Genomic DNA, 23,545 nt, shown 5'->3' on the forward strand with positions numbered 1-23,545 from the left:
ATTAAAGAATGAATTTGGTGTTTTCATCATTCCCTTCTAAAAAGCTGAATTTCATCCAAGTGAGTCAGGAGTCAGGAATGGGGCCAGAAAAGGCCTGGAAAAGAGTCTTTAGACAAAAAGAGATCGATTTTTGGGAGGGGCCCAAATTGGCACATCTCTACAAATAAGTGGTAAAAAGTTTACTCTCAAGAGCCTCTGCTCATATTGTTCAGCCTGCCAGTTATGATCCTTTTCCTAGCATTTCTGTCCCTTCCTCCCACTTTCAGAGGAGAGGTGGGTGGCAACCAGAGACAGGACTTTTTCTGTGGTGGCACCTTGCCTTTGGAATGCCCCTCCCCTGAAGCTTGCCTGGCACCTAGTACGCTGTTTTTCAGGCATTAGCCCAAAACATTTCTTGTTACCCAACCTTTTAATTAAGGATTTGTTCTTCTCAAATTATTTTTCTAGTCTGCTCCTAGCCTGAGAACTATTTGTGAGACTCATTTTTGTACTGCTAAATCTTATGCACAAGTTCCCTGCTCTGCCTCGGCTCTAATACTGGGTTTTTAAGAGTTTGTTGTTTTAAAACAATTTTGATGCTGTGTTATGATTTTATCTGTTTTCTTTATTTTGTTAACCACATCAAGCAGCATATGTTTTCTAATATTTCTGTTGTGGCAGGGGTCATAAAATCAGGCTGGTGAGCTGAACTCCTTGTTGAGGACTAGTAACTTGGGAGTGATGTCAACTGTGTAAATTCCACATCCCCATGGCAGATTGAGTGTGCCTGAAATTAGTTTAGTTTAATTTAGTTTATTTGATTGATATCCCGCCCTCCCCGCTGAAGCAGGCTCAGGGCGGCTATGCTGCCTATTCAGAAGTCTGCCCTGAATATCAGGCGCTGGAGAACCAACCTGCTCAGAGCCTATTTGAGAAAGGGCAGGCTATAAATAAAAAATATTAAATAAATAATAAAATAAGCAGTTGACTCAGTATCCTGCATGTGGGGTTTTTCATAAGGCTGTTCTTGGGAACAAGCTAGATCTGATCCAGCAATTCTCTTATATGTTCATGGCAGAATAGATCTGTTGGACACTACTAAACCATTATAGTTCAGCATTTGCCCATGCAATCTAAGGTCTTTTGAACAGGGATTAAGTCTGTGTGCAAAACAGCGCTATACCCCTCTGCTACGGAGTCTTCCCCGGATATTCACATTTTATACTAACAGTCCCTTGTTTCCTCCAGCCTACTTAGTATTGTCTGCTGTTGGTTTTCCAAGGTCTGAGAGCACAGAACTATCCAAATCCTTCTGCCTGAAATCCTTCATCTGTAGAAGCCGGGAACTGAACCTGGAACTTTTTGCATGCCAAGCAAGTGCTCTGCCCTCTGCAAGCTTCCCCCGGCCCCAGGAAAGGGGAGAGAACCGGATCTGGGAGTCTGTTGAAAGGTTCCTTTGCTGGGAAGCAAGAGTTCAGCGTTTGTCGGCTTAGATTCCTCTTGGAGCTTGTGTGTCAAAACCTGTTCTGACAGAAACCCGAAGCCCTGCAGCGGGCACCGAGCCGGCGTTTTGCCTTGAATAATTCATTTCTGCGCTGGCTTCTACCCCGGGCTTTCTTTGAGGCAATTAATATGTGGAGCGTAACGTTAATGAAAACATAAATCATGTGAAATGTTTGATATTGCAGCATGGGATGTAAAAAATAAAATAAAATAGGGAGGGGGTGGATGTGAATTCTGGCAGGGGCTTGATACTCTGTTGAAATAGCCACACAAAACACTTTTGGCGCTTTGCTTGTCGTTCTAGGGAAGATGGCCACGTTTACACAAGATCCTCTTCGGTGCCATCGGTCAGGATTTAATTTAATTCTTCCAGTACTCCTCTTCTCTCCCATCTGTCTGTGCCTGTGAGCTCAGCCAGGGCTTTGTGCTCCGTATATCTACATCTTGCTAAGCAGGGAAATTGCATTGCTGCTAAAGGGATCCGGTTATGTCTGCTTTTGTGTGTGTGTGTGTGTGTGGGGGGGAGCTCTCATGTTCAAAGAGGAAACTCTTTAAAATGTGGGTACCCTTCACCCCCACTAAAAACCTTGATTGAACGCAGGGGTCATTTTGTAGAAAAAGAGGTGCCAGAGCTCATTAGCACAACCATTTGCATATGCCACACATCCCTGACATTACTGGAAGGTGTACTAAATTATATCAGCTCAGCATGTACCTTAAAATGCTTCTTCAATTATAATTGTCCTAATAAAACCTTTTCCCCATCATACTTTTTAAATTACTTTCTCCTATGTGGCCACAGTGGCATGATGATGGTTTCCATCTGTCTACTTTATGTGTTTTGTTTATTTCACCGTTTTTTTGTGTAGGGAAAAATATAAGAAAGTTTGTCAGATCTTAGAGTTCCACAAAATTCTCAGGGGGGTTTGAACAATGGAGCCCAGAAGCAAGTTTTTTTTTTTGGGGGGGGGGGGTCGGGGAGAAAAAACTTAATAAAATTTAGAGGTTCCGGAGCTCTGTTCCCGTGAGCTCCTGCCCAGAATGAGGCCTGATTGAATGTGTGTTCTGTTGAGCATTCTATATTCTGCACCTAGATGGTGGGAGATCAGTTGTTTCCAAGTATTGGTAAATTAGTGAGCTGCATTTTTGGGCTTGAGGCAATGCCTTTGAAAATAGGGGTGGTCTGAAGAATGTAACCCATTGACTTGAGGGGTACAAATCTGTGTAATAGATCTATACAAGTGGGCGACCCCCCAAGGACTTGTGGGAAATAATTCATTTTCCCCTTGCTTTCCTCTGTTCCTTCACTGACATTCCCTATAGTTTCTCCTCTTTTCCAGCTTCCTTTTCTGAGAGCCAGTTTGGTGTAGTGGCTAAGTGTGCAGACTCTTACCTGGGAGAACCGGGTTTGATTCCCCACTTCTCCTTGCACCTACTGGAATGGCCTTGGGTTAGCCATAGCTCTGGCAGAGGTTGTCCTTGAAAGGGCAGCTGCTGTGAGAGCCCTGTCAGCCCCACCCACCTCAAAGGGTGTCTGTTGTGGGGGAGGAAGGTAAAGGAGATTGTGAGCCGCTCTTTGGAGTGGAGGGCGGGATATATATCCAATATCTTCTTCTTCCCACCCTCCTAACTCACCAATTTTTTATTTTTAGATTTCAGATTTTTCTGCAACCTGGGGCATTTTTTTTCAGGCTTGCAGAAAGATTTGTCTCCAAATTCTGGATTTAAGTATCCACAGATGGAGCCATGTTGAAAATATTGGTATCATGTTTTTATCTTGCTCTTCTTCCAAGAAACTGAATGTGTTGTATGTGATTGCCACTTTATTCTCAAAATTCTGTGAGTAGGGTTAGACTGAGGGAAATGTAATGTCCCATTTTTTTTACAACCGTCTAAAAACAGCTCTATTTGTTTGTAAAAAAAGGGGGGGGACCATTAAAATGGGTTGTACATTTAGTTGCTTTTTGGAAGTATTTAGTTGCTTCTTGCAGACCACACACCTTATCTTATGAGAGGCATTTCCTCCTGTGCCAAAAAGAGGAGGGGGGTTGTTGATGGCTCAAACATGGATTATTTTAAAAATGAAATCAGCTTCCCCCCCCTTCTCATGTAATTTGTTTATTAAACAATAAAGGCCAAAAATTAAAAGCAGAATTTAAAATAAAATAACCAAAAAAATACATGTATTTATTACAGAAAGTTAAAAGCATTTAGGGCCCCATCATGCTTTTAACTTTCTGTAATCAATACATGTATTTTTGGTTATGATTTTATTTTAAATTCTGCTGTTAATTTTTGGCCCTTATTGTATATTAACCTTTAGGTTCTTGATTACAGTTTTTGGGTTAGGTTTCTTTCCCCTCTCTGTTTTTCATTTGTTAAAGTCATGATGAATCAATTTCTTTAGTTGAGTGTCCTTATTTATACCATCCTTGTGTTGTGCCATTTCAGAATGCAGTTGTGTACATGTGTGGAATCATAAGAATGAATATTTGCACCCCACCCCCAGCAAACACACCTCCTGTCTGAGAAGAGCCACTGTGTCAGGGAGAGTGCTCCTAACTTAGCCTTCTTTTCTTGCTGAGTTTAGTTTAAATGCTTTGGGGAGTTGGGAGGGCAGGGGTAGTTCAATGCCTGCTTTGCATTTACAAGGTCCCATACTCAATCCTTGGCATCTCTGGTCACAGAATCCCTGGTAACAGATGTTGGAAAAGGTCATTGTCTGCCATGGACCCTGGAGAGCTGTTGCTGCCACGATTCAGAGGAAACAAGAACTGAGCTAGATGTACTATTGGTCTGACTCAGTATAAACCACTTCATCTGTTATTTTCTACAAACGGGATAATTTTTGGATGTGGTAGTTCATAGAACCGTAGAGTTGGAAGGGGCCATACAGACCATCTAGTCCAACCCCCTGCTCCATGCAGGATCAGCCTAAAGCATCTCTGAAAAATAATCATCCGGCTGCGTTTTGAAGACTGCCAATGAAGGGGAGCTCACCATCTTCCTAAGCAGCTGGTTCCACCTCTGAACTACTCTGTAAAAATTTTTTTCCTAATATCCAGCCAGTACCTTTCTGATTGTAATTTGAGCCCATTGCTTTGGGTCCTCTCCTCAGCTGCCAAGTGGAACAGCTGCTTGCACTCCTCTAAATGACAGCTTTTCAAATATTTAAAGAGAGCGATCATGTCCCCCCTCAATCTCCTCTTCTCCAGACTGAACATTCCCAAGGCCCTCAGCCTTTCCTCATAGGGTTCTTCCTTCAGGCCCTTGACCATCCTCGATGCTCTCTTCTGCACCCGCTCAATTTTGTCCACATCTTTTTTGAAGTGAGACCTCCAGAACTGCACAGTATTCCAGGTGTGGCCTGATTAAGGCAGAATACAGCGGAGCTATGCCCTCCTGTGGTTTTGATGTAATAGCCCTTTTGATAAACCTGATCCATCAAACATGGCATCTTTTCTCTCCCCTCACCCCCCAGTGCATTTTGTAACAGTATGGTCCCTAATTTGGATGGGGGCTTGCGTAATTTATGATGTATAGTGAGTTTGGTTTAACATTTTCCTTCTCTGTAGGTGCCCCATTTTTCTTCTGAGACGAGTCCAGCTAGCCAATCAAAATAGAGTCCCTCAAGGTGAAAGTTGACTTCCTGAAGGTGCCCCTCGGCCTGAAGAAGCCCACTCTGAAGGAGGCAGCGGCTGCGTTGGCAGCCGTCCCAGGGCCTGGGAGACCCAAGTCCATCAACGTGGACCGCTACAAGGCTCGGCGTTCTGACAACATGGACAACGAGTCGCAGTACTCGGGGTACTCCTACAAGTCGGGTCACTCGCGCAGCTCCCGGAAACACAGGTGAGTGCAAGGTCCCTATGGATGTGCAGAGATTCATCTTTTGAATAGGGGACGTCTCACCCTTCTGGTTTGAGATATGGCTTCCTGAATTTTTGTCCCCTTCGCTTTCGTCTTTGTTGACATTTCCTAATCAGTGTCTTTGACAGTTCAATATAAATAATACTTTTATCTTGCCTTCCCCAGATAGCTGAAGGCGTCTTATAAACAGTATGTTTGCACGTTGTCATCAAATTTACAATGGTGAAAGCAGAAAAAAACCCAGCTTTCAGTGGTTACAGAATGTTTCAAAAATTATTTACTGATTGGTTTTAGACTTATCTATTACTGCCAGAGGCGTCACTGTTTTTCGCCTCAAAATTGAGAGGGTGTGGGGGGGAGGTTCTTTTTCTACAAGCCATGAAAAACAGCAGAAAGGTGCAAGACTGAGGCAAGATGGCCTGATTAGGATCCTCTGCTTACTTGAAGTGAGCCTCTGAGTGTGGAATTGGGAGCTTTCAAGCCCATAACTTCTGTCATACGCTTCTTTCTTTTTCTCTTTCCCCAATGAAGAGATCGGCGGGAACGGCACCGCTCCAAAAGCCGAGATGGGAGCCGAGGGGACAAGTCGGTGACCATCCAGGCCCCCGGGGAGCCTTTGCTGGACAATGAGTCGACCCGAGGAGATGAAAGGGTGAGTGGACGGAGGAGTGTCTATGTGGAAGAGCTGGGAGGGCCCACGGTCTCTGTGGTAACTCCCTTCCTTTTCCTGACTAGCCTTCCGGAGCACAACTCCCAAAGCATGAGTGATATTTCTGGGGGTGTGGGCTGGTAGTTCCACTGTATTATATTGGGGAAGGGAATTTATACACCGGTAAAGAAAACCAGGAGGTTATACTCTGCTTATGCTCATTTTGAAAGTACAGCAGCTTTGAGTAAGGCCTGACTCTGTTGCGGTTGTGTAGTGGGGTTGGCAACTGAAGGGCAATATAGGGTTATCCTGGTCTGTCATGAATTCCTTGGGTCACCTTAGGCAGGACTTTTTTTGTAGCAGGAACTCCTTTGCATATCAGACCACACACCCCTGAGGTAGCCAATCTTCCAAGACCTTACAGGGCTCTTCTTACAGAGAGCCAGTTTGGTGTAGTGGTTAAGTGCGCGGACTCTTATCTGAGAGAACCGGGTTTGATTCCCCACTCCTCCACCTGCAGCTGCTGGAATGGCCTTGGGTCAGCCATAGCTCTCGCAAGAGTTGTCCTTGAAATGGCAGCTTTTCTCTGAGAACTCTCTCAGCCTCACCCACCTCACAGGGTGTCTGAAGAAGAAGACTGCAGATTTATACTCCGTCCTTCTTTCTGAATCAGAGACTCAGAGCGGCTTACAATCTCCTTTATCTTCTCCCCCCACAGCAGACACCCTGTGAGGTGGGTGGGGCTGAGAGGGCTCTCAAAGCCCCACCCACCTGTTGTCGGGGAAGAAGATAAAGGAGATTGTAAGCCTCTCTGAGACTCTGATTCAGAGAGAAGGGCAGGGTATAAATCTATGGTCGTCTTCTTCATCGCTATTAGGATGCACCTCCATTTTGCAGAGTGAATTGCTATTAGGAAACTCCTTTTAACAGTGCCATAGGGGCCTAGTTCTGGTCAGGACTACCACTCTGGGTGGGGAGGAGTGCTTCCCCACCCCCCGCCTGCCATTTTTCCAGCTGTATGAAGGGGAGTTGTTAGTAGAGAAGGACACCAGCCTAGCCATTTCCCTGAAGTTATAGTTTTCTGAGCAGGTTTGGGATTTCCCCTCCATCGTAAGGGAACTAGTCACGTGATACTTCAACTGCAGTCTGAAGTGCTACAGTTCAGAAACCGATTTACTAGCTTAGTGAGATAATTACAGGCCAATCTTAAGCGATGTCCTGTATCAGTGGTGAGTTGTCCTGGTGAGCTTCACCCTGTTGTGAGACAGTATTGCATGGAGCAGCGATTTTTTTTGTAGCAGGAACACCTTTGCATATTAGGCCAAACACCCCCTGATGTAGTCAATCCTCCAAGAGCTTACAGTAGGCCTTGTACGAAGAGCCCTATCAGCTCTTGGAGGATTGGCTACATCACGGGGGTGTGGCCTAATATGCAAAGGAGTTCCTGTTACAAGAAAAGCCCTGCATGGAAGCATATACCTTTGCCAGAGTCACACCCCATTGTTAATGAAAAACACATTAGAGGCAATGGGAAATGACATTGGACTAGTAAAGAATTCTGGGAAAGGGGTGTGGTTTAAGGGTCACCGGCCTGGGTAACCTCCCCTCTTGGGTCTTCCTTTCTTGGCAGGATGACAACTGGGGGGAGACCACCACAGTGGTGACAGGCACGTCAGAGCACAGCATCTCCCACGATGACATCACACGTATCACAAAGGACATGGAGGACAGCGCCCACTTGGACTGCTCACGCCACCTGGGCGTCTCGCTGGGCGGGGCCTTGGCCCTCCTCTCCTTCCTCACCCCCTTGGCCTTCATGCTCCTGCCCCAGCTGCTGTGGGGAGAGAAACTGGAGCCCTGTGGGACACCTTGTGAGGGGCTCTTTATCTCCGTGGCCTTCAAGCTCTTGATCCTCCTCTTGGGCAGCTGGGCCCTCTTCTTCCGCCGCCCCAAGGCCTTCTTCCCACGCATCTTTGTCTTCCGGGCCTTGCTCATGGTGCTGGTTTTCCTCCTGGTGGTCTCTTACTGGCTCTTCTATGGCGTCCGCATCCTGGACTCGCGTGACACCAACTACCAGGGCATCGTGCAGTATGCTGTCTCCCTTGTGGACGCCCTCCTCTTCGTCCACTACCTGGCCGTGGTTCTTCTTGAGTTGCGGCAACTCCAGCCTCACTTCACCCTCAAGGTGGTGCGCTCTACCGATGGGGCCAGCCGGTTTTATAATGTTGGCCATCTCAGGTAAGGAATGGAAAGGGCCAGAGTTGTGTCTGTTTTTGGTATGCATTTTTGTTGTGCGTATGGAGAGGTGGTGTAGAAATGTTCTAAATAATGAATAAATGTGTGTGTACCTAAGAGAGATGGCAGCATGTACCCAACTCTCTGTGCACAAAATGTCTTGTTTTCCCATGTTTCTCTGTTTTTGCATCCTCTAGCAACTCCCTAATTTCTAGGATTATAGGACCCTCAACTGCACAGGTTGTGGGATAAAATTGGAATAACTGCACAGGTGTGGGGGTGTAATTGTTTTTTCTTCCTCTTCTACAATTTTTACTTACTTAGTTATTTAATTAATTTGTGCCCTGCCTTTCTGCCCATTGGGGTCCCAGAGTGGCTTACGTAATTCTGCTCTCCTCCATTTTATCTTCACAAAAATTCTGTGAGAAGATGATGATGATGATGATGATGATGATGATGATGATGATGATGATGGATTTGTACCCCGCCTTTCACTCTGAATCTCAAGAAGAATAATAATAAGAATTGCAGATTTATACCCCACCCTTCTCCCTGAATCAGAGACTCAAGAGTGGCTTACAATCTCCTATATCTTCTCCCCCCGCAACAGACACCCTGTGAGGTGGGTGGGGCTGAGAGGGCTCTCACAACAGCTGCCCTTTCAAGGACAACCTCTGCCAGAGCTGTGGCTAACCCAAGGCCATTCCAGCAAGTGAAAGTGGAGAAGTGGGGAATGAAACCCAAGTCCACGCACTTAACCACTACACCAACCTGGCTCTCTCAAGAGTCTCAGAGTGGCCTACAATCTCCTTTACCTTCCTCCCCCACAACAGACACCCTGTGAGATGGGTGGGGCTGAGAGAGCTCTCCCAGAAGCTGCCTTTTCAAGGACAGCTCTGTGAGAACAATGGCTGTTCCATGGCCATTCCAGCAGATGCAAGTGGAGGAGTGGGGTATCAAACCTGGTTCTCCCAGATAAGAGTCCACGCACTTAACCACTACACCAAACTGGCTCAGGTAGGTTAGGCAGAGTATGAGTGGCCCAAAGTCACCCAGCATGCTTCCATGGTATGTGAAGATTTGATCCTGGGTCTTCCAAATACTAATATCGCAGCTCTTAACCACTGCACTGCACTATAACTTTCAAGCACAGCTCTGCTGAGAAAGGAGCCAGTTTCTTCCCCTAGTTCCACCTCACTATAGCTCACTCACCCATACAGTAGTTCCTCCATACAGGTTATGTGCCCCCCCCCCCAAGAATGGTCTTTTTGGAGGTCAGAAGGGACTATGGGAACAGAGAGGAATGTGGGGAAACTGGCTTCCATGCATGGGTATTACCAATAAATCTTGCTGCTGCCCTCTGCTGGCCAAATTTAGGCATGTTTCCCATGTGTCTCAACATTCCTTGTAAATAGTTGGAAACTTAAATTTTGTTAGGTGAAATGTCTTCTTCGCACTTCAAACGGAGCCAAAGATCTTGTATACCCCATGCTTCATGTCTTTCCCTTGTCTCTCCCCGCAGCATCCAGCGAGTTGCAGTATGGATCCTCGAAAATTACTACCACGACTTTCCGGTTTACAACCCTGCCCTGCTTAACCTGCCAAAGTCAGTTCTGTCCAAGAAAATGTCTGGGTTCAAGGTGTACTCACTTGGAGAAGGTAAGCTTCCTTGTGCCTCCTGAACACATGAAACTGCCTTAGAGCGCATTGAGTCATTTCTTTGTCTAGTCCAGTGTTCTGTACTCCGGGAGCAGAGTCTCTCTGTCTTTAAAATGTCAAACAAAAGGAGATCTTTCCCTTTGTTTTGAGATCCTGTTAACTGGACATGTCAGGAATTGAACCTGGAACCTTCTGCTTGAAAAATTGGTGCTCTATCTCTGCGGCAGGGTCTAAAGCAGGGGTCCCCAGAGGCCCATGGTACTCACTAACATCTTTCCTGGTACCTACCAAATGCTTTTAGAAAGTGGGCAGGGCTAAGTGGAGCTTTATTCCAGCAGGGCTTCTGATTGGCTGTGCAGATTAAAAATTGTCGCCCCTCTCTGGGACTTCCTGTCTGCGTCTGTTTTCCCCACTGTCTTTGACAGTCTGTCTTCACCTCTTAAGCAGAGCTTCTGCCTTAAACTTTACTATTCAAGTTGTACATAACCCTTGAATCCCTGACATTTTGTGGCTGGTTCCGCCTACTGCAGCAGCCAGTTGTGATTGGCTCCACCTCCTGTGGCAACCACTTTATGTTTGTGCCTACTTCCTTTTTTCAGAATTTCAAAGATGCCCTCAAGCTTAAAAAGGTTGAGGAATCCTGACTGGTCTACGGGTCTGCTTTACGCTATTGGTAGACAAGTGTCAGTTATGATTTGCAAAAGCCCCTTAAAGTCTTTTTCACTTCAGCTGCTTGAAATCTTTTATGTTGGCAATGACCAGGATTGAACCTGAGATGATCTGCCAACAAAATAGATGCTCTGTCATGAAGCTGATGTGCCTGGTGGACATAGGAAGCTGTCCTTCCATTGGGGAGGATGGGGAGAAGCTGTGGCTCAGTGATAAGAGTCTCTGCTTGGCATGCAGAAGGACCCAGGTTCATTCCCCATCATCTCCAGTTAAAAGGATCGAGAAGAAGGTGATGTGAAAGAACCTGGAAAACCACTGCCAGTCTGAGTAGACAAGAGTGACCATGATAGACTAAGGGTCTGCTTCAGTATAAGGCAGCTTCACGTCAGGGCCTGCCTCAAGTCATTGATCCACCCATGACTTATTTCGACTGGAGTTAATGTGCCAAGTTCTCCAGCAAAGAGAGACCTTTCGTACACCTGCTGCCTGAAATGGGGAAGCAAAAAGTTTGCTCAGCCTCCGCTGCCTGAGATCTTTTTGGTTGGAGATGGCTGTAATTGAACTGAGGACCTTTGAAAGACAAAGGCCGCACCTGAGTTTGCGCCTGTTTCACAGCTCACCAGTCCCCGTGGAACTGTTTTAAGGTCTTTATTATCTCCTGCTGCTGTCTTATTTGAACCCAGCTCTTTTAGTATGCAGAACACATGCTGTGCCTCTGAGTTGCCGCCCCCTCCCTGGGACTTCCTCTCTATGTCTGTTTTCCCGCTCTCTTTGACAGTCTGTCTTCACCCTTATTTTCTGCTGCCTTCTCTGGGCCGCCCTCCCTCCCACGCTGATTGTGCCTGATTACAATAATTGCCCAAATTAGCAATTATAAGCAAGCCTATGTGTTTTACTCTGCGCTAAAAACAAACCAACCTACCGGATTTGGAGCCAAGAGGAGCCTTGAAAAGGAGCCTTGAGTTAGGGGGATTTTTTTTGCCAGGAATTACCCACATTTTCAGACTCAGTCTGGAACAATACAATTCGGAAAACTGGGATTTTCCAATTCTTTGGGAAAGTGAATTTGGATTCTTCCCTATCTCTGTGCTGCTCTTTTAACTCCTTATCGCTTCTCCATCTCTGATTAGAGCATCTGTATCTATTTAGATATTTATACCCTACTTTTCTCCCCAGCGGGGGTATAAAGCGGCTTACACCACTGTTGTTCTCTCCCCTTTGTGTTCAAAACAACAATCCTGTGAGGTAGGTTAGGTTGAGAGAATAAGACTAGTTCAAGCTTCTCTGGCAGAGCGGGGCTTCAAACCTGGCTCTCCCAGATTGTAGTCCAGCACTTTAACCACTACGCTACTCTGGCTGCTTTGAGGATGCACACAATTCTGAATGCTCTGGCTGCTCTACTACTAAGTCAAGGGCATCCCCATCTGGGTTAAGTCTGTGGGTAGAAATGGACACAAATCAAGCCACAAACTGATATGAACCAGGAGGTTGATTTGTGAACCAAACTGGTTTGTAGCAGTTTGTGACCCCTGCTTTCTGCTCCCAGGCACTTTTTTGCGGGGAGCAGAAGGCAGGGACTTCCTGTGAAAAGCAATGGGGAGCAGAAAGTAGGGGTTTAGGGCCATTTAAATCCCTGCTTTCTGCTCCCCACCACTCAGTTGTTTTGTGTGTGTGTGTGAAGAACAGAAAGCCCTGAGCCATTTAAACTCCCGTTTTCCATTCTTCATGAACCACCACAAACTGCCTTAAAATGTGTGGAAGTTTGTGGTGGCTCTACAGTTTGCAAATTTTGGTTTGCAAACTATGAGTTGGTCAAAATTCATCATGAACTAAAGTTCGTGACCCAGCTCATGTCCATCCCTATTTATGGGAGCTTTTGGAATTCTGAGCCCCAGGAATGGGAACCACAAAATGGCTGCCAGTAGGATGATGGATTAGGGCAAAATCAAAATAGTGGGAGGTTCTACAAAGTGGTGGGAAGTTTCAAACCAAGTATTCTCCTATGATGGAGGCAGCTGCTTCTAAATGAGTGCTCCCTGTAGAGAAAAGGGTGATACTTCCTGGGTTTTTCTGAAGCTCCTAGTTTGGAGGAGAGAGCCAGTTTGATGTAGTGGTTAAGTGCGCAGATGCTTATCTGGGAAAACTAGGTTTGATTCCCCACTCCTCCACTTGCAGCTGCTGGAATGGCCTTGAGTCAGCTATAGCTCTCACAGGGCTGTCCTTGAAAGGGTAGCTTCTGGGAGAGCTCTCTCAGCCCCACCTACCTCACAGGGTGTCTGTTGTGGGGGAGGAAGGTAAAGGAGATTGTAAGCTGTTCTGAGACTCAGAGTGGAGGGCGTGGTATAAATCCAATATCATCATCTTCTGGAAAGTGAGAAATTGGCTCTTTGTTTTGGGGGAGAAGCAAGTGGGAGCCAGGAAATACATTGGGTGCTACGGGGTGGGGGAATCACTGAACTAATGCCAGTGGCAGGAATTTGGTCCAAGAACATAAGATGGAGCCTTCTGCTGAACTGATCTGTTGGTCCATATTGGCCAGCTGTTTTCTAGACTCTGGTCATCTCCAGCATCTGCTGCCTGATATCCCGTTAGCTGAAGATGCTGGGGCTTGAACCTAGGGTCCTCTGCATGCCAAGCAGGTGCTTGGGCACAGGGCCATGGCCTCCCACCAAATTGTAGAAGTGCCTGTAGTTGGGAGAAACGCACTCCCAGGGTAGGAGGAGTGTAGTGGTGGTGGATTTTTAGAGCAGGAAGGTTGTAAAGGTGGTGCAGCTGATCCTTCCTGTTGCTTATCAGTTCCTTCCTCACAGCCAGCACCCTCTCCTCCCACTTCAGACATGATCATTCAGTTCTGGTCTGCCTCCTTTGTGTCAGATTTGAGCCTAAATCACAACAAGGATCTGATTCAGAAACTGGCTCGGGCCGTGCTTTGTGTGGCGTTCGGGTTGCTGTACCCCAAAAGGGGCAAGAATCTCAGGAGATGATCAAGAAAGACAATCCTGAACTTCTCCTCCTCCCCCTCCCCCCACTCCTTTCTCCCATCCTCCAGAAAACACAACCAACAACTCAACGAGCCAGTCGCGGGCTGTCATTGCGGCAGCTGCCCGGAGGCGGGACAACAGCCACAACGAGTATTACTACGAGGAGGCAGAGCACGAGCGCAGGGTGCGGAAACGACGGGCCAGGTACAGCCATCGAAGATGGAAGGGGGGCAGAGGTTGACTTGGTTGCTATTTTCTCTGTTGTCTCCGCACACTTTTGAAATATATGTTGCAAGCTCCTTGGGGCAGGGACCTACCTGCTGGTGACACTTCAATATAAATCATAGTGATGCAGTCACGTTTATCAATGGTGCTTAGAAACAATAGTCTAATTTTAAAAGTTTGCTTAAGAAAGGGGGAGGCAAACAACCTCATCCTCTTATAGTTTTTTTGAATAGTTAGTTTGTATCTATGAGAAGGAGAAGCATACCAGGTTAACCAACCTTTAACTAACTGAGTCAGAAACAGCTGGTTGCTTATGATCCCATCCACACTGCCTCACACAACCAAAGCCTATCCAAAAAGGGCAGCTTAGTTATAAAGCCAAAATCCCCGTGGTTGGGGTGGATTGGGGGTCTTTGTAGGCAGGCAGGGGGTGGCTGGAGGGGACAGACTTTGCTCATGCCTTTGAACCACCACACTAGCAGGTGGTTGCAAGGAATCAGGCTTTTAAAATAAGTAATCAGTAATGATTACTGTCCCGCTTGCAAGGAATCAGGCTTTTAAAATAAGTAATCAGTAATGAAATTTGAAACATTGCTAATGAAAGGAAAAGGTAAAGGTAGTCCCCTGTGCAAGCACCAGTCGTTTCTGACTCTAGGATGATGTTGCATCATGTTTTCATGGCAGACTTTTTATGAGGTGGTTTGCCTTCTCCAGTCATCTACACTCCCCTCCCCGCACCCCCAGCAAGCTGGGTACTCATTTTACTGACCTCGGAAGGATGGAAGGCTGAGTCAACCTTTAGCCAGCTACCCAAACCCAGCTTCTGTCGGGATCGAACTCAGGTCGTGAGTAGAGAGCTTGGACTGCAGTACTGCAGCTTTACCACTCTGCACCACAGGGTATACAATGAAAGGAAGAACATGCCAAGGAGAGGGTGTGGAGGATAGCCTTGATTGCTGGTTTTCTGTATGCAGGGAGTTGTGTCTCTCCCCCTACCCTTCAATTTATAAACATTCCAGTATGCATTTTCTCCCAATGCAGGGTGGCATTACAGTCCTAGAAAATCTTGTTAATGGTATTCTGTTGTCACTGGGAGTATTGTTCTCCTTAGCTTTGTGTAGAAATTAGAGGGCATTATGGGAGCCTTCAGTTGTTGTGAGCCTGAAGCAAAAGAATGAGCTGCTTCAAATTATTTTGTGAAACTGCATCAACTCTCTGTCTCCTCCCATTCTGCAAATCTCCTCCTTCCTCCTCTCCCCTTTTCAGCCTTGTTTTTTCCTTGCCAGTTTACCTGCTCAGTCTAATCCAGCCCTATAAATCTTCTCTAATTCTTAGAGCTTTAGTCCCACTCCAAATGGATAGTTTCCCATTTCCTCAGAGAAGTTGGATTGCAAACACTCTCACAGTTTTTGTTCTCTGGGAAGATTGACTGATTGGGAACATTCCGTGCTGTTAACAGCAGCTTAGCACATTAATGCCTGGTATAGATTCTCTGGTTGTCCTTTTCTCTGTTGCTTCATCTCATTTTGCTCAGGAAGGAGCAGGGATGTAATGCACAGCTTTATGGCACACTGTCATGGGACCTTTTTCTTGTCTCAACAGGCTAGTGGTGGCTGTAGAAGAGGCCTTCACGCACATCAAACGGCTCCAGGAGGAGGACCAGAAAAACCCCCGAGAGATCATGGACCCGCGAGAGGCAGCCCAGGCTATCTTCGCCTCCATGGCCCGGGCCATGCAGAAATACTTGCGTACCACCAAGCAGCAGCCCTACCACACAATGGAGAGCATCCTGCAACACTTGGAGTTCTGCATCACCCATGACATGACGCCCAAGGTAAAGGGTCTCCTGTTGGAACCCACTGCTAGCCATGGTGGGCTTCTCGTCAAGCGACTCCTATAAATTGTGTTGAAAATCTTCAGCATTGGTGGTGGGGTTTGGGAAGTCATGCTGCTTATCATGATGTTGACTGATACAGATCTCAGCTGCCAGGCAAATTAATTTGAGAGCAAGTGGTCCTCAAGATACTCCTGCATAGGGCTTTTACAGGCCATCATTTTAGGACTTGTGGCCCTGAGACAAACTGAGAGCCAGTGAAGACCTGGAAATATATTCTATGTGACTAGTGAGCCAGTTCGGTGTAGTGGTTAAGTAAGAGAAGCCATGTTGGATCAGGCCAATGGCCCATCCAATCCAACACTCTGTATCACACAGTAGCCAAAAATTTATATATATATATAAATACACACACAAATATATATATACACACACACACACACACTCCTCCACTTGATTCCCCACTCCTCCACTTGCAGCTGCTGGAATGGCGTGGAATAGCCCTCGCAGAGTTGTCCTTGAAAGGGCAGCTTGTGGAAGAGCTGTCTCAGCCCCATGTAGCTCACGGGGTGTCTGTTGTGGAGGAAGAAGGTAAAGGAGATTGTAAGCTGCTCTGAGGCTGACACCGTTTTCGCACACAGCTTACCATATGGTCACGTTCCTGTTCTCTCCGCAGCGTCCGTCAGATTTCCCACTATCTGCGCCAGAGTTACAAGAAGTGCCGCGGCTTTTGCATAGCAAACGTAAACTGGGTTTTAGCGGTTTACGTTTGCTATGCAAAAGCCGCGCGCTTCCTGTAACTTCGGCGCAGATAGTGGGAAATGCGACGGACGCTGAGGAGAGAACAGGAACGTGGCCGCGTGGTAAGCTGTGTGCGAAAATGGTATGTGATTCAGAATGGAGGGCGGGGTGTAAAGCCAATATCTATCTATCTATCTATCTATCTATCTATCTATCTATCTATCTATCTATCTATCTATCTATCTATCTATCTATCTATCTATCTATCTATCTATCTATCTATCTATCTATCTATCTATCTATCTATCTATCTATCTATCTATCTATCTATCTATCTATCTATCTATCTATCTATCTATCTATCTATCTATCTATCTATCTATCTATCTATCTATCTTTCTTTCTTTCTTTCTTTCTTTCTTTCTTTCTTTCTTTCTTTCTTTCTTTCTTTCTTTCTTTCTTTCTTTCTTTCTTTCTTTCTTTCTTTCTTTCTTTCTTTCTTTCTTTCTTTCTTTCTTTCTTTCTTTCTTTCCTCTCTCTCTCTCTCTTTCTCTCTCTCTTTCTCTCTCTCTTTCTCTCTCTCTTTCTCTCTTTCTTTCTTTTTCTCTCTCTCTCTTTCTCTCTCTTTCTCTCTCTTTCTCTCTCTTTCTCTCTCTCTTTCTTTCTCTCTTTCTTTCTTTCTTTCCTTCTTTCTTTCTTTTTCTCTTTCTTTCTTTCCTTCTTTCTTTCTTTTTCTCTTTCTTTCTTTCCTTCTTTCTTTCTTTCTTTCTTTTTCTCTTTCTTTCTTTCTTTCTTTCTCTCTTTCTCTCTCTCTCTTTTCTCTCTCTCTTTCTCTCTCTCTCTCTTTCTTTCTCTCTTTCTCTCTTTCTTTCTTTCTTTCTTTCTTTCTTTCTTTCTTTCTTTCTTTCTTTCTTTCTTTCTTTCTTTCTTTCTTTCTTTCTTTCTTTCTTTCTTTCTTTCTTTCTTTCTTTCTGTCATAGGCAGAACAGACTTTTTTTCTTTTTGAACTGACTTTTGGTGTCTAGGTTTAAGTCTTCTCTAGGAAGGAAGAACTTAAGGAGACATCTGTCACTTTCTGAGATTTGATTGTTTTATAACTTTTATTGATTTTAACTACAAAAAGAAGAGGCACAAGCATAGATACATACATTAAAGAGGGGAAGGGGTGGATACAAAGTGGGAAAAACAGAAACAAAGAAAAATGCAAATATGTCAGTTACAATTCTACCTCCAAATGAAATACCCAATTCTTTCTACCTGCAAGTATGAGGTTTTCCCCATTTATTTTACCATCTTTATCTTTCATTATAGATTTTTTACTAAACTATTACTTAAAATACAAGTCTAGACAATTCTTCAGCGCATATAAGTATAAAAGAGTCAGAGCAGTCTCAGCACAAGACTGGCTGGTTAAGCTTAACCATATTGGAAGCACAGATTAACTTGTTAGTTTAACAATATCGTTATTAAAATAAGCATATGAAACAAATATTTTTATCCTTCTAACTAACTTAATTCAAGCAGAAAGAAAGAAAAAACAGATTTAAAATGTCATAGAACATAGGGAGAAAAAAAAATAACCAGCTAAAGATAAAACATAATAGTTTATCTGTCTCAGTATAGACAATTTCTCCAAACAAACATACTAAGAGCAGATCTACCAGATTACAAATAAATTGTGCTGTCTGCCTTCTTAACAATTTATCCAAATTAACCATTTATTTATATAACATTCTTTGCAAAATTTTTCAATCCTTAAGATCTCACTTGACCTTTTAAAACCGCGTATCAGTTCTTATTAAAAATTCCATATCTAATTACCCACAGAGGGAACAACAGTTCAAAAACCCTTCTTCCTGAAAGATTTCCACATCTTGATTTTTTGCTGCTTAACTCAACCATATTGAAAATACAGACTAGCTTATTAGTTTAACAATATCATCAATATTGTCATTAAAATGAGCATAAGAAACAAATATCTTTATCTGTTAACTATTTATTTACATAAAATTCTTTTCAAAACTTTTCAGTCCTTTAGCTCTTTTATCCATATTACTCTAGGAGAAACAATTTAATATAACCCAAAAATCTCACTTAGCCTTTTAAGATCGCATGTCAGTTCTTATTGAGAGTTCCGACTACCCACAGAGAGAGAGACAATTCAAAAACCCTTCTTCCTCAAAAATTTCCACATCTTGATTTTTAGGCTGAGATGCACCTTCTCTCTCCTTAATGCAGTCATCCCTCTCGATAAAAGTAGGAAGGATTCCACGCCATTTGTTCCTCTCGAAAAAACTTCAATCAGTCTCGATTTCCAGTTCTTCTTTTTAACTGCTCCATAAGGTTCCATTTTGGTTTTCTTTTGCTCGTTTCCCAGCGAATCACTCTCCATTTCCAATTCCACAGACGTCACCAGGATCTCTTTAACTCATGTAGATTTGAGATTTCGCTAGCTTTCAGCATAAAAGCTCCCAATTGTTTTTTAATCAACTCTGTTAATAAGAACATAAGAACATAAGAGAAGCCATGTTAGATCAGGCCAATGGCCCATCCAGTCCAACATTCTGTGTCACACAGCGGCCAAATATATATATATATATATACACACACATACACACTGTGGCTAATAGCCACTGATGGACCTCTGCTCCATATTTTTATCTAACCCCCTCTTGAAGGTGGCCATGCTTGTGGCCGCCACCACCTCCTGTGGCAGTGAATTCCACATGTTAATCACCCTTTGGGTGAAGAAGTACTTCCTTTTATCCGTTTTAACCTGTCTGCTCAGCAATTTCATCGAATGCCCACGAGTTCTTATTGAATAATGAACCAACATCTGTGGCACCCCTCCAACCGCCTGATTCAGGGGGACTGACTGCCGGAGAGACGATCCGCGGACTCCCGCTGAGCTCAAGGTGACCTAACCTGGAACTCTCTGAGATTTGAAAGAGGTTAGCTGGCTGGTTGAATGGTCCTTCCTGTTCTAGGAGTTTACATTGACAGCAGTTTTTTGTACTGCTGTGCACTGTATTTGTTTTGTTGTATTGTTAGGTGTTGTATTATTAGGTGACCTACCTAACAGGGTTGCTTTAAAGGAAAAATGGGAGAGGGAACTACCCCTGAGTTCCATAGAGGACAGGTGGGATAAAAGTAGTCCTACCTGGATAAAGGTACAATGAGGTCCATCTTCTCTTTCCCTGTTCTTGCAGGCATTCCTTGAACGTTACCTGACTGCTGGGCCTACCATCCAGTACCACAAAGATCGCTGGCTTGCTAAGCAGTGGACTCTGGTCAGCGAGGAGCCAGTGACCAACGGCCTGAAGGATGGGGTGGTCTTCATCCTCAAGCGCCACGACTTTAGCCTGGTGGTGAGCACCAAAAAGATCCCTTTCTTCAAACTCTCAGAAGAGTTTGTGGACCCCAAATCGCACAAGTTTGTGATGCGGCTTCAGTCGGAGACCTCGGTGTGAACTGAAACCGGGGCGAGGGGCTTGAAGTCCTGGGAATGACCTTCTGTGACGTGGGAGCAGCCAGGTGCACAACATCTTTCTCTTTCGCTCTCGCTGGGATTTGGAAGAGGCCATCCAGTCGGCTGAAAGCCTTCTTGGTGTAGGCGTTTACATCTCTGCGTCTTCTGATGCCAACATCAGCCACTCAGTTTCTTTTCCCTCTAGAAGTTTTTCACGGATGCTGTTTGAGGGGAGGAGACAGCAAATGGAGGGCGACCAATTTCTGCCCCTCCCCGTTTCCATTTCTCTCCAGTCCCAGTTGTGCTTGCAGCAAGCCCCCGAAGGTGCATAGATGCGAAGGATGGCACAAGTTCTCCCCTCTCCTCCCACCCTCCCAAAAGACACAACTGAAAGTGCGGTGCCAAATTTTAAGGGCTAATTCTGTTCACTGTCTTCACCAGCATCTCCAAACGCAGTTGGGTCTGAGGAAATTTCTTGAATGTTTTTTTTTTAAAGTAAAAAACGCAACCAACTAACCTCACTGCTCTGGCCTTTGAAACATCCACCCGGTTCTGTCATCATCTCTCTGTCTCCAAGCCGTGGCTTGACTTGCACAGGGCTTGGCGGAACATCCCGGAAGAAAGCGCCTCCTAAGCCAGGTGGTCGTGGCTGCTATTTTTCATCTTCTGTCCCTTACGTGGGCACGTGGAGGATGAACCCAGCTGGCCCCTTGTGATTGTTTGCAATTCCGGTACAGAAATATCCCGTTTCACTTTTCTCTACTGTTCCCCCTCCCCCCCCAGCTCAACTTTTTTTCAGAACAAAATAAAAGAGACATGGGGTGGGAGGGGGTCGGTCATGTTTTAAAAGGGTGAAGTGTGTTTTGTTTTTCTAAAGAAAATGATACTCATCTCTGTGCTTTTAAAAGAAATCCTGTGTGTTGTAAATAATTGACTTCCGTTAGTATCACCTGAATCATAGTTGTGTGCACCTCTCCTCGATTTTCCCTGTGGTTGGTGCCTCATTCACTCAGAGGCTGTTGTGTGTTGGAAGACCCTTGGTGTGAAATCTTGTAAGGGGGGGGGGGTACAGTGTCACATTCTTCCTTGATAGTTCAAGTCTAAAATTGAATTGTTATTCCGCTCTTTAACTTTCAGTGCAATAGAACAGTGGTCAAGGGGCTATGGGTTCGGGTTGGGAGGGGTGTCACTGAACCCTGCCTGCTGTGTCCCAAACCCCTGCTGTTCTCTTGCTCCCATTTAGAAGGACCTGCTGCTAGTGCACTTGTGCACAGAGCGAGGGCTCCAGGCCTCTCTTTGCACACATACTGAGAAGGGTGGCAGAACGTATAGGCAAACCAGAACGGAGGTTTCCTATATGGCTCTGACCTTTGGCTTGTTCCTCACTATGACACCCCTGGTTTGTGAGTCCTGTCCCTCGATCTGCAGCCCACAGTCATAGCCTTGTAATAACTTACTTTCCTTTTTCCTGTCATATCTACAGAATCACATGACTTCCTGTCGTATGATTGCACCTCAGTAGGGTCCTGGGTCTGGAATGGTCAAAGATCATTGCAGTAGAGAGGGTTGTCACCATAGAGATGCCAAGGGACAGAGTGACTTTGCTCTGTGCCTATAGCTGAATTGTGACTGCTTTCAGTTGTTTAACTGGAAGTTTAGGCACTCTAGCCATCTCCTTTCTCTGTGGTCTGAACTTTCAGGTACAGTGTGTACTTATATCAGCCACACTGAAGCAGAAATTTGTCCAATGTAAGATTTGGCCAAGTATGACTTTGTCCCTCAAACAGGCAACTCTGTCTCTTATGATTAATAATGTTAACTGCTCAGTACCTGGAGGAGATCTGGGCTTTGCAAGGACTTCAAGAATAATCTAGCTGAACTCCTTCTGTTGGGTGAAGCTGAAGTCCTGTCTTTGAGCTAGAAAAGTCTTTGAACAAGTTATCAAAGGCCTGCAGGCTGCTAATTTCCCACCTGTACCCCATACAGTCAGAGCTACACATCTCCACAAATTCCATCAGCGCCTCTTTTGAGAAATCAAAGATTTTTATTGGTCACCGCCAATAAGTCCAAGATGGTTATTGGCTACCACTGTTGTCAAGGAATGATGACATCACAGCACCTGTAAATTTGTTCATTACATTCATGTCCTGAACGTGGGATTGTTTTTATTCGCTTGTTTCTCTGGAAGGAATCCTTTTTGTTACACATACCTCAGGATATTTTTTTCTTCTGAAGGGACTCTTTGTATCTCTGCCGCAGTTCCAATTTATGTAATTTTTTTTAAAATTGTTTTTTAAATAAAGTAGGGCAGAGTTAGGGTCGCTCTGAGAGTGATTGCTGTGTTGGTGCTTTTTGGTGTTGGGAATTGTTGGGCATTGTCCATGGGTGGGTTGTTTTGCTTAAAAGGCCGAAGGTGAGGAAGTTGCTTGTATTCAATCACTGTGATTTTTTAAAAAACAATTATTTTAATATCTGAGGCACGATCCAACTAATGTGAAGCACTTTTTAAATACCTACGGATTTCAGCTAGAGGGGCTGTGGCTCAGTGATTAAGGATCTGCTTTATGCTCAGAAGATCCCAGGTTAAATCCACAGGATCTGTAGTTAATGGCTTCTTGGTAGCCTTTATGGGAGTATCTTTATCTGCTGGAGATTCATTGCTGATCAGAGTAGGTTAATCCTGAGCTAGATGGATTGGTGTAGTTCTTCAGGGTAAAACCTGTGCAATTATGAGAGAATTTTTTTAACCTTATGCCATGTTATTTCTGAGGTCCACGGTGGTCATGGTTTAAAAACCCCTGGACTTTGTTTCCATCACCTTCAGAGAGAGATGGTTTCAGGTGGGTAGCTATGCTGGGCTGCAGTAGAAGAGCAAGATTCGAGTCCAGTGGCACCTTAAAGCCCAACAGGATTTCTAGGGTAGAAGCTTTTGAAAGTCTGATGAAGTGATGGAGGAAACCCCAACTTTTGAAAGCTTATACCCTGTAAATCTTGTTGGTCTTTGCTGGACGCAAGTTTTGCTCTTCAGAGGCAATACTGGTGTGTGGGTGCCAGTGTCGTAGGCAAAGCACCATCGCTGTCCTGCACCTTTCCTCCACACTCGTCTCTTCGGTGAGGAAAATAGCAAGCAGTGCGACACAGCTTCAGTGTGTCAGAGGACGCACACTGCCCAGCTGTCCATTGCTTGCTCAGCTGCTTGTCTCTCACTCAACTTCCTGGCTTCCGGAAGCTTTGCTATTTCCCGGCTTCTAGAAACTTTGCTGCTTCCCTCGACAAAGAGGCAAGGATGGGAGGGCCCAGTCCGGCCCCCCTTTTCCCGGTCACGCTCTAGGCAGACGCCTATGGCTGCCTAATGGACGCGCCAGCCCTGTTCAAAGGAGGATGCTTAGGCATCCATTGTATACAGTGTTCTTCTCCCCCTTGCCCTTCTGATGGAAGGACATTAACCTGTGCTACTGATTCATCACCATTTGGAGCATTTGTGTGATATACTGCATTTCCATCTCTTTGTCAACTGGATAAAAGGGGCTCTGTGGCTGAACACACATGTTTTCTATGAAGAAAATTCCTCTGGTTCAACCCTCAGCAGTTAAAGAACTGTATAAATGGTGAAGTCCTTTCTTGACCTGTTAAGGGTCACTACTAATCGAGTCGGCAGGAGGGATGGGCATGAACCAGGAAAATGAAGGTTCGTCCCAGTTAATGATTCGCGAGGTCCCACAAACCAGGACAAA

The 23,545-nt window shown here is 45.1% G+C and overlaps 1 protein-coding gene across 1 annotated transcript in view; it reads left to right on the plus strand.

The window, feature by feature from the left end:
* VANGL2 (VANGL planar cell polarity protein 2) overlaps positions 1-22,145 on the plus strand; it is a 62,725-nt gene extending 40,580 nt beyond the window's left edge. The window contains exons 3-9 of the mRNA XM_060253670.1: positions 5,058-5,331; positions 5,881-6,001; positions 7,629-8,236; positions 9,756-9,892; positions 13,611-13,746; positions 15,370-15,601; positions 19,552-22,145. Of these exons, the coding sequence (XP_060109653.1) occupies positions 5,261-5,331; positions 5,881-6,001; positions 7,629-8,236; positions 9,756-9,892; positions 13,611-13,746; positions 15,370-15,601; positions 19,552-19,812 (1,566 nt within the window). The 5' untranslated portion in view covers positions 5,058-5,260 and the 3' untranslated portion in view covers positions 19,813-22,145. The remainder of the gene's footprint in view (positions 1-5,057; positions 5,332-5,880; positions 6,002-7,628; positions 8,237-9,755; positions 9,893-13,610; positions 13,747-15,369; positions 15,602-19,551) is intronic.
* Positions 22,146-23,545: the final 1,400 nt, after the last annotated feature.

The sequence above is a fragment of the Heteronotia binoei genome, chromosome 1 (genome assembly GCF_032191835.1).
Source record: "Heteronotia binoei isolate CCM8104 ecotype False Entrance Well chromosome 1, APGP_CSIRO_Hbin_v1, whole genome shotgun sequence".
Taxonomy (NCBI): Eukaryota; Metazoa; Chordata; class Lepidosauria; order Squamata; family Gekkonidae; genus Heteronotia; species Heteronotia binoei.